This window comes from Hyaena hyaena, unplaced genomic scaffold, assembly GCF_003009895.1.
Source record: "Hyaena hyaena isolate Hyena2069 unplaced genomic scaffold, ASM300989v1 scaffold_841, whole genome shotgun sequence".
Taxonomy (NCBI): domain Eukaryota; kingdom Metazoa; phylum Chordata; class Mammalia; order Carnivora; family Hyaenidae; genus Hyaena; species Hyaena hyaena.
The window spans coordinates 718,406-733,138 of NW_024081474.1; the positions used below are offsets into that span (position 1 = coordinate 718,406).

Here is a 14,733-nt window from a genome sequence, read left to right on the forward strand (position 1 = left end):
AATTAATACAATACATCCGTATTATTATTTTTCTGTCAGGTGTAATTTTTAGTGTTCCCATGAGCCCTTTCCTTATCTTTTTTGTTTATGAATATTGGTAACTCCTGGTTGTAAGTATTTAACTTCACTGTTTGAATAGCATTAAGGTTACAGAATGTATGTTCCAAATTCTCAAACTGGTAGAAGCTTATTTCTGAGTTCCTTAGTGAATGAACTCTGCAGTGGGTAAGTCTCGAGTGTACACATGAGAGGTGGTGTGGGCACGGTGCTAAACTCTACTGAACTGTGTATGTATGCTGCTTCTGTTTTCAGCAGCTTTTGTGTAGAACGTTTCCATTATATTATTGTTTAAATGAGGTAATCTTCCTTTGGGAAAGATAGGAAAACTTTGCAGAGGGGCGACATTGATATGCAGACCTGTTTTTCATTTTTCATTTTAAAAATGCTGCTCTTAAAAATTAAATTGAAACCATAATACCCTTTTTTAAGTAGTGTGTTTCATGAGAGCACTGTCATATTCTTTCAGAATTAGCTAAATGTTTAAACAACCCTTGGATCAGTGATGACTGCTGCTGTAGATTTGACCTATAACTGAATTTATTACTTTTTAAATTGTGAATAGTAGAGGGAGAGCCAGACAGTTATGTGTCTGACTTTGGCTCCAGTCATGATCTCACACTCCGTGAGTTCGAGCCCCTCATTGGGTGCTGTGCTGACAGCTCAGAGCCTGGAGCCTGCTTCAGATTCATTGTCTCCCTCTCTCTGCCCCTCCCCCGCTCACACTCTGTCTCTTAAAAATAAATAAAAAATAAAAATAAATTGTGAATAATAGATACATTAGAAAGATGGAACTCAGGGCTTGATGCAGGCCCTGAGAAGGATTTAGCCATTCTAGAATTAATCATAGATCCTTTCCAGAACTAGATATTATTACTTTCATTAGTTCTATGTATTAAATGGTGGCTCAGTTACAATGGAAGGGCAAAGACACACAGAGCTATTTATTGTCTTGTTATTAACTAACTTTATTTGGCAATATGTGAATTTAGAGGTTTTTAACTTTCAAAATATATTTTCAAGGTGTATTGTGATTATCATGGCCACTCCCGAAAGAAGAATGTATTTATGTATGGCTGCAGCATCAAAGAAACAGTATGGCATACCAGTGATAATGCAGCTTCATGCGATGTCGTGGAAGATGTGGGATACAGGGTAATTATTACAGATAGGTCTGGACTTTTTGGATTTCAAACATGCATAACACTGCAGAAACTAACATATCCCAGCCACTCAGATTCCACAAGTGTTGCGATCTTGCCATTTTTTGTTTCAGATTGTTTCATGTTAAATAAGCTAAAATTTTTGCTTTTCATATTTAGATTTTAATCTATTGGGAATTTATTTTTGTATGAGAGTTGGGTATCTATTTTTAGTGTCCCCATATATAACCAGTTGTCTCAGCACCATTTATTAAACAGCACATCCTTCCTGCGCCGATGTATAAAGCCATCTGTTACCTACCACGTTTGTACGCATCTGCTTATGTGTTGAGTATGCCCAGGACTGAAAGGAGATCTTACTGCTTCACATCTTCTCTGCTTTCCATTAAGGGCACAGTGACTTTTCTACTACATTTGTGCCTAAACAAAGCACCCGAGGTTATTTTCCCAAAAGAGTTTTGGTAGCAAACCACTGCCCTGAGCAGAAATTCAAAGGCACATCTTTTTGATGTCCTCTCTCTTCTTCATCTTTCCCAAATAAATAAACTGATTATGCTTACAGTTACATTGGGCATCTTATTATTATTGTTTTTAAAATAACTCTTTTAGAAATAAACTGAAACAAATTTTTTATGTTGTGTGATAATTTAAAACTTGCATCACATTTGTTGATTTTTTTTTAATGGCTTCTGAGTTTTGAAGCTTAGAAAGACTTCTTATCCCAAGATTTAAAAAATAAAGTTCCATGTTTATTGTTTTTCATTTCATTTTGAACTTTTACTTCCTAATTGTAAGTATAAATTCTCAATCCAGTTAGAACTGAACTACTAAAGAGTGACTTCAGCTTGTTTTCTCAGTGGCTCTCCGGTGTGCCAGCACTTAGTGGGTGATCAGTCTTCTCTCCACAAATAATCATTCTTTTTTAAAAAAAATGTTTATTGGGGCATCTGAGTGCCTCAGTTGGTTAAGCCTGATTTTTGGCTCAAGGCGGGGCAGAGAGAGAATCCCAAGCAGATTCAGCACAGAGCCTGATACAGGATTCAGTCCCAGAAACTGTGAGGTCATGACCTGAGCTGAAAACAAGAGTTGGATGCTCAACTGACTGAACCACCCAAGAACCCCTCCACAATAAAGATTCTAATTTTAACATCTAGAGATGTATTTACTCCTACACAGTATCACAATTTAACTTCCCTTACATATATAATTAGGTTAATATTTGCTGAATTATTTCTCTTCTTTCAAAGCTCCCCTATTTAAAAACAAAAAAGCTCCCCTATTTGGGCTTTCATACTTAAACATACCAGGTGAACCTGAGAATAATTTGAAGTTAGAAAAAAATGTTGTGGGCATTTTGATTGTGTTTGTCTTAACTTTATTGATTAGTTTAGAGGTGATTGACATCTTTCATGAATAAAGTTGCTTTGTTTTTTAAATAATTTTTTTCATATCTTTAAACATTTTTTACCATAGTTTTTGTTCACTTGTTCGTTGCTACTGTGAATGTTATCCTTTCTTCCATTTTATTTTCCAACTGATAACTGTCTAGGAAAGCAGAAAATTCTAAATTTGTAAAGAATTATTTTGATGCTTGGAATAACAGAGGATAAAACAAGAAGATTCACATGGCCCTGCTCTGATCACTATGCTTTCATGAAAATTTTTTAAAATTAAAAAAAATTTTAATTAAAAAAGCCCTCTTGAAATATTGTATTTTATCATTCTTATCTTTGCAGACCTTGCCTAAGATCCTGAGCCATATCGCTCCAGCATTTTGCATGAGCAGCTGCAGCTTTGTAGTGGAAAAATCTAAAGAATCCACGGCACGTGTTGTAGTTTGGCGGGAGATAGGCGTACAAAGAAGCTATACCATGGAAAGTACTTTGTGTGGCTGTGATCAGGGAAAATATAAGGTAAAATATCTCAGGACTTCGAGCAGTAAAAATTATTTAAGGACATTATTTTCATAAGCATACTCGTGGTTTTCAAGTCTCTATAAATGGCATATTTGTTACACTGAGCTATATGTAATTTGTAGTCATGGAATTAAATCCTATGCAATTCTTTTTTTCTCTATACTAAATAGCTTGCTTTGGGTTTTTATGAAATCTTGGTTGAGTCCATCTACATTCATAATTTTTAAGAAGACATGTTGTGGTACACATTTCAATACCAATTAGTAATTTCTAATGAGCTGTGCAAGTAGTACATAATTAACACAAACTTTCTGTCATTTTAATTTGTTGGATGTAAGTGTTTTTTTATGCATTTAGAAAATAAATACATTACACTTATTTGTAAAGTTTTTTATATTTGGATTTTGTGTGTTTGTTACTTTTGAATGCATATCCCTTCACTAAAATTTTTTCTTTACTAAGACTGCTCTTCTCTGGTACTGTAGACTTTTATTGGAAACAACTGGAATTTTAAGTTTACTTTTGAAATTAAAAGCTAGTAAAATGTTAGCTGACTTTGAATTTTTTAATTTGAAAGATTAAGAACTTAATAGGCAATCTGTTGGAGCTTAGTCAACAGCAACCTAATAAATATTACAAATACTTATTTTTGTTGCCACAGAAAGATTTTCAGGTGTCATACTAGTTATTCCTTATTCTGTTAGGGTTGGTTTGATGTGGGAGAAGAGGAAACTGAATCTAATGGTGATTTTCATATACCTCACATACAGATGGTTGGTTCTAACTTTATGTTTGGAAAGAGTTGAAAATCTATCAGTTGGTTAGTATTAAAAATGTAAACATAGGTAATGTCAGAAAGCTAACTGGAGAGCCTACGTAATAACGTTTATTACAGTCTATACCAAACTACAAGGAAATTGTATAGATTTTACAACTGACATTCAAAGTTTTGGGGCCTTGTAGAGAGAACTCAATGAAATTTCAGTACTTTCTGTTGAGTGACTTGCCTAAATTTTAGGTTGACCACAGTATATTATTTTTCCAAAATGTAGTATCTTTTGAATTCAAATACTATAAAACAGTGACTTCTCATCTACCAAGGATGTGATGGTGGGAAGAGTTAAAATGTACCAGAGTGACACTCTAGAGCCAAATCCCTGTCTCCTAATCATTGTTGTAGTAGATAGCTTTGGCAAGGGTCTCATATTCTATAAGTGTGTAGGATGGGGAAAAAAGCTTAAGAATCACTTTTGTATAAGACAATAGGTGTCTCCTAGGAAAAAACCATTAAGCTATATGATTTATGGAAACAGACTATAGATAACTTCTTAGAGAGATGCTTTATGCAGTCAGAAGAGAAGACAATTTAAAGCATCAGTGTCTTTGAAACTCCCCTCTATGGGTAGGAAGAGAAGTAGAGAAGTTGAGACTTACATGCCCCTTGAAATCAATTGTAGCATTATAGCAAAGGTGTTTTCTTATTATATTTGGATTCTACTGATAGACTTTCTTAGAATTTTTACAAATATTCTATTTGTAGTAGTACCTGGATTAAGCGTCTGACTTCAGCTTGGGTCATGATCTCAGGATACATGAGTTTAGCCCTGCATCAGGCTCTGTGCTGACAGCTCAGTTTGGAGCCTGCTTCAGATTCCATTGCAGATTGCAGATGCAGATTTTCTGCATCTCCCCCATTCATGCTCTGTCTTTTTCTGTCTCGCAAAAATGAATAATCGTTCAAAAAATTAGAAATATTCTATTTTTATTTTGATACATTTGTTTGATCATTTAAAAGCCACATTTAAAAATATGGTTAAAGTATACTTTGAAACATAAAATGTTATACTACTTTTTTAAAAAGTTTTTTTTAGAAAGAAATTTATAGACTTTAAAAAATAAAATGAATACGTAGTAAATACTCATGTCTCTTTTATATAATTTAGTTAATAAAGCTATGTTGATTTAAAACTCTTGTGGAGAGAAGTGTCTCTTACTAAGCAAGTTTTTTTTCTTTTTAATGTTTTATTTATTTCTGAGAGAGAGAGACAGAATGAGCAGAGGAGGGTCAGAGAGAGAGGGAGACACAGAATCTGAAACAGGCTCTAGGCTCTGAGCTAACTGTCAGCAGAGCCCAACACGAGGCTTGAACCCACGAACCGTGAGATCATGACCTGAGCCGAAGTTGGATGCTTAACCGACTGAGTCTCCCAGGTGCACCTAAGCAACTTTTTTTTTAATGTCTAAAATTCAATGCTGTGATGTACTTTTTATAAAAGCTTTTCTTGTTATTGCTATTGTAAAAAACTTCAGATTTTCGGGGGCAGTTTTAGATTCATAGCAGAATTGAGTGGAAAGTACAGAATTCTCAAATAATCCCATATGGCCCCACACACCTAATGAATACATTTCAGATTTGTTAACATTAGCTAATAAGTTGTATGAGTTTAATGATATTTTAAGAAACCGTTCTCTTCACCTCAGGAGTGTTCTTCTATGATTGAATTTTAGCCTGTAAATGACCTTTATTTTTATTTTCTTTGAACTAATTCAGAAACAGCCATAGCCTTTCTAAAGCTTTTAAATTAAGAAGGCAAATGAATGTTCTAATAAAGTCATGTCACATTTCCTGGAATGTTTGGACATGGGTAAACGAAGCAATCAGTCAGTCCATCATTATTATAAAGGAATGTGCTTTGGTAGGGTAAATAACAATTTTTACAGTTTATTTTCTTCAGTTACCGTGTGCTTTTAGTCTGTTCATTGAAAAAAACTGTTTTGAAGTAACTTCTCTCTAAATGATGTCAGCTCTCATTTGTACCTGCAATTTTTGTTGGTGTAAGAATTCTCTTATTTTAGAGATTCATTTTTATTTGAAAATTAAATGATAAGCAGTATCTTTGGTTTACGGTCCATTTTTATCATTTTATGTGGTAACATTTAACTTCCGATAAACCTTATATTATGTATTAGGAAACTGTCAGTTAGAAAGGGTAATGAGTTGCAGTAAAATTTTCTTCTGGCTCTAGTAGACCAGATTTGAAATAGGCATTTTTTTTTTTAAATGTTTAGTTTTGAGAGAAAGAGTGAGAGAGGGAGGGAGGGAGAGAGAAAGGGAGAGAGGGAGACAGACCATGAGCAGGGGAGGGGTAGAGAGAAATGGAGACACAGAATTTGAAGCAGGCTCCAGGCTCTGAGCTGTCAGCAGAGAGCCTGACATGGGGCTCGAACTCATGAACTGCGAGATCATGACCTGAGCTGAAGTCAGAAGCTTAACTGAATGAGCCACCCAGTTGCCCCTGAAATAGGCATTCTTAATTGACAAGGAACTTAGGAACTTCTTTTACTGCTACCTCATTGGTCTAGATCTGTTTTATTCTTTTTGTTTGTTTTACGTAGGTACCTTTCTTTTGTTTGTTTTTTATTTACCAGTTTCTTTTATCATACAGTAAAAAGTATAAGGTAATGTTCAGGTATACAAATTAAGGCCTTGATTTTGACACCACAGTATTCCAACATTGGCATCCAAAGTTGTGGATTATAAGAAATACTAGCAATATCTTGCAAAAATATAATTTCACACATGAGCCCCAATAGTAACATAACCACAAAATGTTGATTTTTTTTTCCCCAGTGTGTCGGTGAAAATTGTTTGCATGTAATGAATTAGAATAGACATCTTAGAAGTGGTTTTTTGAGACCATTTCCTCTGATCTAAAATAATCTTGTATTGTTAAGACATTGTGCTTGTTGAGTTGTGGGTCCTTACAAAGTACCAAGCTTTTAATTTTATTAATATAATTATAAATGTCTTATATGTAATTATAGTAAGACATAGCCAGAGGATAGCAAATGTCCTAATTATGTGTATGAAATTGCTTTATTTCTAGGGTTTACAGATTGGTACTCGAGAATTGGAAGAGATGGGAGCAAAATTTTGTGTTGGTCTGTTGCGTTTGAAAAGGTTGACATCCCCTATGGAATATAATCTGCCTTCCAGCCTGCTTGACTTTGAAAATGACTTGATTGAATCAAACTGCAAAGTAACTAGGTAAGACACCCTTATTTCATTCTGTTATGCTGTAGCATAGTGTTAGACTTCATTAAATTAAGTAGAGGAACGGGACAGAGATTTTGATAGCCAAAATTTTTAGAACTAATATAATTAAGTTTACACATCTGAGTTATTACTTACATATTTATTTGTTACAAATTGTGATAATCTTCATTCTTTTAACATTGATGTTTGGATGAGACTGTAATGAAGTATCCTTATATTTTGAATGCTGTTTTTAGTGATCTTAATGGTTGACTAAAATAGTGCTTAGATAATATCTGATTGATTAATTAATTAATTTTTTAATTTACATCCAAGTTAGCATACAGAGCAACAATTTCAGGAATGGATTTCTTAATGCCCCTTACCCATTTAGCCCATTGCTCTTCCCACAACCCCACCAGCAACCCCCAGTTTGTTCTCTGTATTTAAGAGTCTCTTATGTTTTGTCCCATTCCGTTTTTATATTATTTTTGCTTTCCTTATGTTCATCTGTTTTGTGTCTTAAATTCCTCATATGAGTGAATTCATATTGTATTTTTCTTTCTCTAACTAATATCACTTAGTAATACCCTCTAGTTCCATCTACATATTTGCAAATGGTAAGATTTCATTCTTTTTGATGGTAGAGTAATACTCCATTGTAGATATATACCACATCTTCTTAATCTGTTCATTCATTGATGGATATTTGAGCTCTTTCCATTGCTATAAACATTGGGGTGCATGTGCCCCTTTGAAACAGCATACCTGTATCCCTTGAATAAATACCCAGTAGTGCTGGGTCATAGGGTAGTTCTATTTTTAATTTTTTGAGAAAACTCCATAGTTTTCCAGAGTGGCTGCATTCCCACCAGCAGTGCAAAAGACGTCCCTTTTCTCTTCATCCTCACCAACATCTATTGTTTCTGAGTTGTTAATGTTAGCCATTCTGATGGGTGTGAGGTGATATCTCATTGTGATTTTTATTTGTAAGATAATATCTAAATTAAGAGGAGTTGGGAGTCAGGTTTCATGCTTAAAAAGTTTTATTGTGTAAATGTTACATCAAATGGTGTAACCTTCTGGTTAATCAGCTGGTTAAAGCAGCTGATTAATTTAGTATCCTTTTGAAAATTTAATTATATCTGCCAAACATTCTTCTCAATAGGTAAACTTTTGTTCCTTAAATTATATATATGTGTATATATACATAAAATTTTGACCAGTTATAGGCTCAGATATATTTTTCAGTATTATAATTATTAATCATAATACGAGAACTTAACATTTTATAGTTTGATGTATGTGGGTAAAAGTACTCTCATTTTATAGAATGATCATGATTTTTCTTGTTATATATTAACCTATCATCTGTCAGTTTATTGCCGTGCTTTGTCATATATATATTAGCTTAAGAGTTTCAAGTGTGCTAAAACATTAATTAGAACTCTGTTCTTTTTTATGTGATAATTAAGACAGTAATCGCCTGAATTCTCTACCCTTACAAAAGGAAGTAAATTTATAAAGATTGTCAGTTGTTCTTACTGATATTTGGAAGCCTTCCTTTATATTATTTCATGTATTCTTTCTTCTCCTAACTTTATGGAAGTATAATTCACAAATAAAATTGTAAGATATTGAAAGAGATATATGTATATGTTGTAAAAGGATTGACCCTATTGGGTTAATAACATATCCATCCATTACCTCAAGCTTACTTGTATGTGTATATGTGTGAATGAATATGTACATTTCAGTTCTATTCTCAGCAAATTTAGTGATATAGTCTGGTATTATCAACTGTTGTCACCATGTTACACATTACTTCTTCATCCTACAGCTGAAAGTTTGTACCCTTTTACCAAACTCTCTCTTTTTCCCCCATCCCAATCCCCTGGTAACCACTTTTCTATTCTCTGTTTTTCTGAGTTCCATTTGTGCTTTTTTTTTTTTTTTTAATTTATTCTACATGTTCATGACACCATGTAGTATCTGTCTTTGTCTGGTTTATTTCACTTAGCATAATGCCCTCAGGTTCATTCATGCAGCAAATGAAAGGATTTTCTTCTTTTTAACGGCTGAATAATATTGCATTGTGTATCTGTATATCACATTTTCTTCATCATTCATCCACCGATGGACACTTAGGTTGTTTTGATATTTTGACTATTGTGAATAATACTGCTTTGAACATGCCAGTGCAGGTATTTCTCCAGTAGCTAATGATTTCATTTTCTTTGGTTGTATACTGAGAAGTGGCATTGCTGGATCATATGGTAATTTCTATTTTTAATTTCTTGAGTAACTTTTATAGTGTTTTTCATAGTGGCTGTTTCAGTCTGCATTGCCACCAGCAGTGTACAGTTGAGCACCTTTTCATATAGCTGTTAGCCACTTGTGTGTCTTCTTTGGAAAGACGTGTATTTAAGTCCTTTTCCGCATTTTTAAAAATTGGGTTATTTGGGGTTTTTTGTGCTTTTGAGTTGTGTGATTTCTTTGTATGTTTTTGATATTAACCCCTTATCAGATAAGTGGTTTGCAAATATTTTCTCCCATTCCATAGGTTGTCTTTTCATTTTGTCAAGTGTTTCCTTTGCTGTACAAAAGTTTTTTAGTTTGACATAGACCTTCTTGTTTACTTTTGCTTTTATTGCCTTTGCTTTTGGTGTCAAAAAAGAAATTATTGCTAAGCCCAGTATCAAAGAATTTACCCTCTGTGCTTTCTTCTAGGAGTTTTATGGTTTCATATCCATTAGTCATTAATCTATTTTGAGTTGATGTTTGTGTATGGTGTAAGGTAGAGGTCTTGTTTTACTCTTTTGCATGTGTCTATACAGTTTTTCCAGCACCATTTAATAAAGAGGCTGTCCTTTCTCAATGCATATTTTTGCTCCTTTGTCAAAAGTTAATTGGCCATATATGTGGGGGTTTATTTCTGTGCTCTCTATTCTGTTCATTGATCTATGTGTCTTTTTTTTTTTTAAGTTTATTTATTTTTTAGAGAGAGAGCGCACAAGCACATATGATCATGTGCACATGAGCAGGGGAGGGGTAGAGAGGAGACAGGAGATAGAGAATCCCAAGCCGGCTCCATGCCATCATTTCAGAGCCCCATGAGGGGCTCAAACTCACGAACTGTGAGATCACAATCGAAGCTGAAATCAAGAGTCAGATGCTTTACTGACTGAGACATGCAGGTGCCCCTATGTGTCTGTTTTTATGCCAGTACCATACTGTTTTGATTACTATAGCTTGTATAGTTTGAAATCAGGAAGTGTGATGCCTCCACCTTTGTTATTCTTTTTCAAGATTGCTTTGGCTATTCAGAATCTTTTGTAGTTCCATTCAAATCTTAAGATTTTTTTTCTATTTCTTTGAAAAATGCCATTGACATTTTGATAGAGATTGTATTGAATCTGTAAATTGCTTTTGGTAGTATGGGCATTTTAGCACCATTAATTCTTCTAAGCCATCAGCACAGACCATCTTTCGATCTATTTGTATCTTTCTTTTATCACTGTCTTACAGTACAGATCTTCCACCTTTTTGGGTAACTTATTCCTCTGTTTTATTCTTTTTACTGCTATAGTAAGTGGAATTGTTTTCCTAATTTCTGTTTTTCATAGTATATTGTTCGTGTATAGAAATGCAACTGTTTTTTGTTTCCTGCATCATTACTGAAATTGTTCATTATAGCTCACATTTTTTTGGTGGAGTTTTTAGAGTTTCTATATATAATATGTCACCTGCACCTAGAGAAAATAATACTTCTTTCTTTCTGATTTGGATGTCCTTTATTTCTTTTCCTTGCCTAATTGCTCTGGCTAGGATTACCAGTACTAGGTTAAATAAAAGTGGTGAGAATGGGCATTCTTGTGTCATTTCTGATCTTAAGAGAAACACTTTAGCAACGTATCACTGGGTATGATGTTAGCTGTGGGCTTATATCAACTTTATTATGTGGAGATGTATGTCCTCCTTACCTAGTTTGTTGAGAGCTTTTATGAATAGATGTTGAACTTTGTCAAATGTTTTTTCTGCATTTATTAAGATGATCAAATGATATTTATTCTTCATTTTGTCAATGTGGTGGTTTGATTGGTTTGCAGATGTTAACCTTGTATCCCAGAGATGAATCCCACTTGATCATGGTTGTGTGTATGATACTTTTAATATGTTGTTGAATTCAATTTCCTAATACTTTATTGAGGATTTTTGCATCTAAGTTCATTCAGGATATTGGTCTGAGATTTTCTTTTTTCAAGTGTCCTTGTGTGGCTTTGGTATCAGGGTAATGATGGCCTTATAAAATGAATTTGGAAGTGTTCCTCTCTCTTCTGTTTTGGGAAGAGCTTGAAAAGGATTGCTATTAATTATTCTTTAAATGTTTTGTGAATTCATCAGTGAAGCTATCTGGTCATGGACTTTTCTTTGTTGGGAGATTTTTGATTACTGATTCAATCTCCTTAGTAGTTATTGGTCTATTCAGAATTTCTTTTTTTTCATGTTTCAGTCTTGGTAGATTGTTATGTTTCTAGGAATGTATCCATTTCTTCTAGGATGTCCTATTTGTTAGCATGTAGTTGTTCATAGTAGCCTCTTTGTATTTTTGTAATTTTTGGTATCAGTTGTAATGTGTCTTCTTTCATATAAGATTTTATTTATTTGAATCCTTTTTCTTGGAAAATCTAGCTAACAACCTGTTTTATTTTTTTCAGAAAATTAGCTCTTAGATTTCATTAATCTTTTTTGTCTTTTTAGACTCTATTTCATTTATGTCTGCTATGACCTTGGTATTTCCTACCTTCAGCTAACTTGAGCTTACTTTGTCCTTTTTTTTTTTTTTTTTTTTTTTTTTAGGTATAAAGTTAGGTTGCTTATTTGCAGTCTTTTTTCTTGATATAGTGTTTACCATACTAAACTGCCCTTTTAAAACTGCTTTTGCTGCATCTCATAAATTTTGGTATTCTGTGCTTCCATTTTCACTTCTCTTGAGATATTTCTTTTTTTAAAGTTTATTTATTTTGAGAGAGAGGGGTAGGGGGAAAGAGAGCGAGAGAATGAGAGAGCGCGAGTATGAACAGAGGAAAGGTGGAGAGAGAGAATCCCAAGCAGGCTCTGAACTGTCAGTGCAGAGCCTGATGTGGGCTCAATTCCCTCAAACTGTGAGAGCATGCCTGGAGCAGAAATCAGAGTCAGACGTTTAACCACCTGAGCTACCAGGCACCCCTCGAGATATGTTTTGATTTTTGACTCCATTGGTTGTTCAGGAGCACGTTGTTTAATCTCTGCATATTTGTGAGCTTACTGGGCTTCTTCTTGTAATTGATTTCTAGTTTTAAACCATTGTGCTTGGAAAAGATGCTAGATATGATTTCTGTGGTCTTATATTTATTAAAATTTATTTATATCCTAATACATGATTTACTCTGGATAATGTTCTTATGTGTTGTTGGGAGGAATATATATTCGGCTGCTGTTGGATGGAATGTCCTGTGTCTGTTAGATTCATCTGGTCTAACATATAGTTTAATTCTAGTGTTATTGATACGTTGGATGATCTATCCATGTTGGAAGTGGGTATTTGAAATCTCCAGCTAGTATTGTATTGCTGTGTATTTCCTTCTTTATTTGCTTCATATAATATGTGCTCTTATGTTGGGCACATTGATATTTATAATTATATCTTTCTGGTTAATTGACGCTTTTATCATTATATAATGACCTTTTTCTTTTCTTTTTTTTTTTTTCTGATATACGTGCAACTGCCCCTCTGTCTTGTGGTTTCTATTTGCATTGAATATCTTTTCCCATCATTTCACTTTCAGTCTGTGTTTGTCCTTAAAGCTGAGGTGAATCTCTTATAGGCAGCATGGAGTTTGGTATTACTATTCTTTTCATAAATCTATTCAGCCACTCTGTTTTTTGATTGAAGAATTTAGCCCACTTACACGTAGTTATTGATAGGTATAGGCAACTGTTTCCATTTAGTTCATTTTCTGGTTTTTTATAATTTCTTTGTTCCTTTTTTCCTTTCTAGCTCTCTTCCTTTGTGATTTGAGGACTTTCTGTAGTGATATGCTTTGATTTCTTTATCTTTTGTGTGTCTACTACAGGTTTTTGTGTTGTGGTTACAGTGAAGCTTACATAAAACATATTTATGACAGCCTATTTCAAGCTGATAATTAGTTAACTCTGAATACACAACAAAGTTCTCCCTTCACCACAGTTTGCTTTTGAGGTCACAGTTTGCATCATTTTACATTGTATATCCACTAACAAATTATTGTAGTTATAGTTATTTTTAATACTTTTGTTTCTTAACTTTCATACTAAATTTATAGATGATTTACCCACTACCATTAAAGCATTCTGAATTTATATATTTACCCTTACTGGTGAGTTTTATACTTTCATTTGTTCTTTTGTTATTAATTAGCATCCTTTTATTTGAGCTTGAAGAGCTCTCTTTAACATTTCTTTTAAGGCCAGTCCTATGGTGAGCTCCTTCAGCTTTTTTATCTGGAAAATTCTTTATCTCTCAATTCTGAATGACAGCTTTGCTGGGTAAAGTATTATTGGTTGGTTGCACATTTCTTTGAATACTTTGAAGGTGTCATCTCACTCCCTTCTGGCCTATAAGTTTTCTGCTGATAAAAACTTTCTAATAATCTTATGTGGGTTCTCATGTATGTTAACAAGTTGCTTTTTCTCTTGCTACTTTAAAGATTCTCCTTGTCTTTAACCTTAACACTTTAATTATGCCTTGGTGTGGGTCTTTGTAGGTCTGGATGTCTGATGTCTTTTCTTTCTCCAAGTTAGGGAAATTTTCAGTCATTATTTCTTTGAATAAACATTGTCCCTTTATTTATTTCTTCTTCTGGGACCTCTATAATGCATATATTGATGTGTTCATTGGTGTCCCCTAAATCCCTTAAGTAATTTTCACTCTTCATTCTTCTTTTTGTTCCTCTGTTTGGATGAATTTCACTGTCCTTTTCAAATTCACTGATTCATTCTTCCATTTGATCCAGTCTGCTGTTGAATTTTCTATTGAAATTTTCAGTTCAGTTATTGTATCCTTCAGTTCTGTAATTTCTTTCAGGATTTTTTTTTTATTACTTTCTGTCTCTGTTGATATTCTCACTTTGTTCATGCATTCCTCTCCTGACTTGGTGAAAATCTTTATGACTGTTATTTTGAATTCTGTATCGGTAAATCACTTATTTACATTCTTTGAGATCTGTTTCTAGATATTTATTTTGTTCTTTTGTTTGGAATATATTCCTCTGTTCATTTTCCATGACTGTCTATTTTGGTTTCTGCACATTAGATGAACTAGCCATCTCTCCCAGTCTTGACAGAATGCTCTTGTGTAAGAAATGAACCTCCTTGATCATCCTGGCTTGAGCTCCTAGTTGTCTCTCAGACTTTTGTGATTCTCCAAGCCTCTTTCTTTGCTCTTAATTGTTCCCAGTAGTTGAAGGTGTGAGGTCATGGTAGTGTCCCAAAAAAGGAGGATCATAGGGGTGCCTGGGTGGCTCAGTCGGTTGAGCATCCG

General features: G+C 33.9%; 1 protein-coding gene across 3 annotated transcripts in view; it reads left to right on the top strand.

The window, feature by feature from the left end:
* AGTPBP1 (ATP/GTP binding protein 1) overlaps positions 1 to 14,733 on the top strand; it is a 157,325-nt gene that overhangs the window by 131,351 nt on the left and 11,241 nt on the right. For all 3 annotated transcript variants that reach the window (XM_039219812.1, XM_039219813.1, XM_039219814.1), the window contains 3 exons: positions 1,081 to 1,212; positions 2,957 to 3,133; positions 7,024 to 7,184. In XM_039219812.1, the coding sequence (XP_039075743.1) occupies positions 1,081 to 1,212; positions 2,957 to 3,133; positions 7,024 to 7,184 (470 nt within the window). The remainder of the gene's footprint in view (positions 1 to 1,080; positions 1,213 to 2,956; positions 3,134 to 7,023; positions 7,185 to 14,733) is intronic.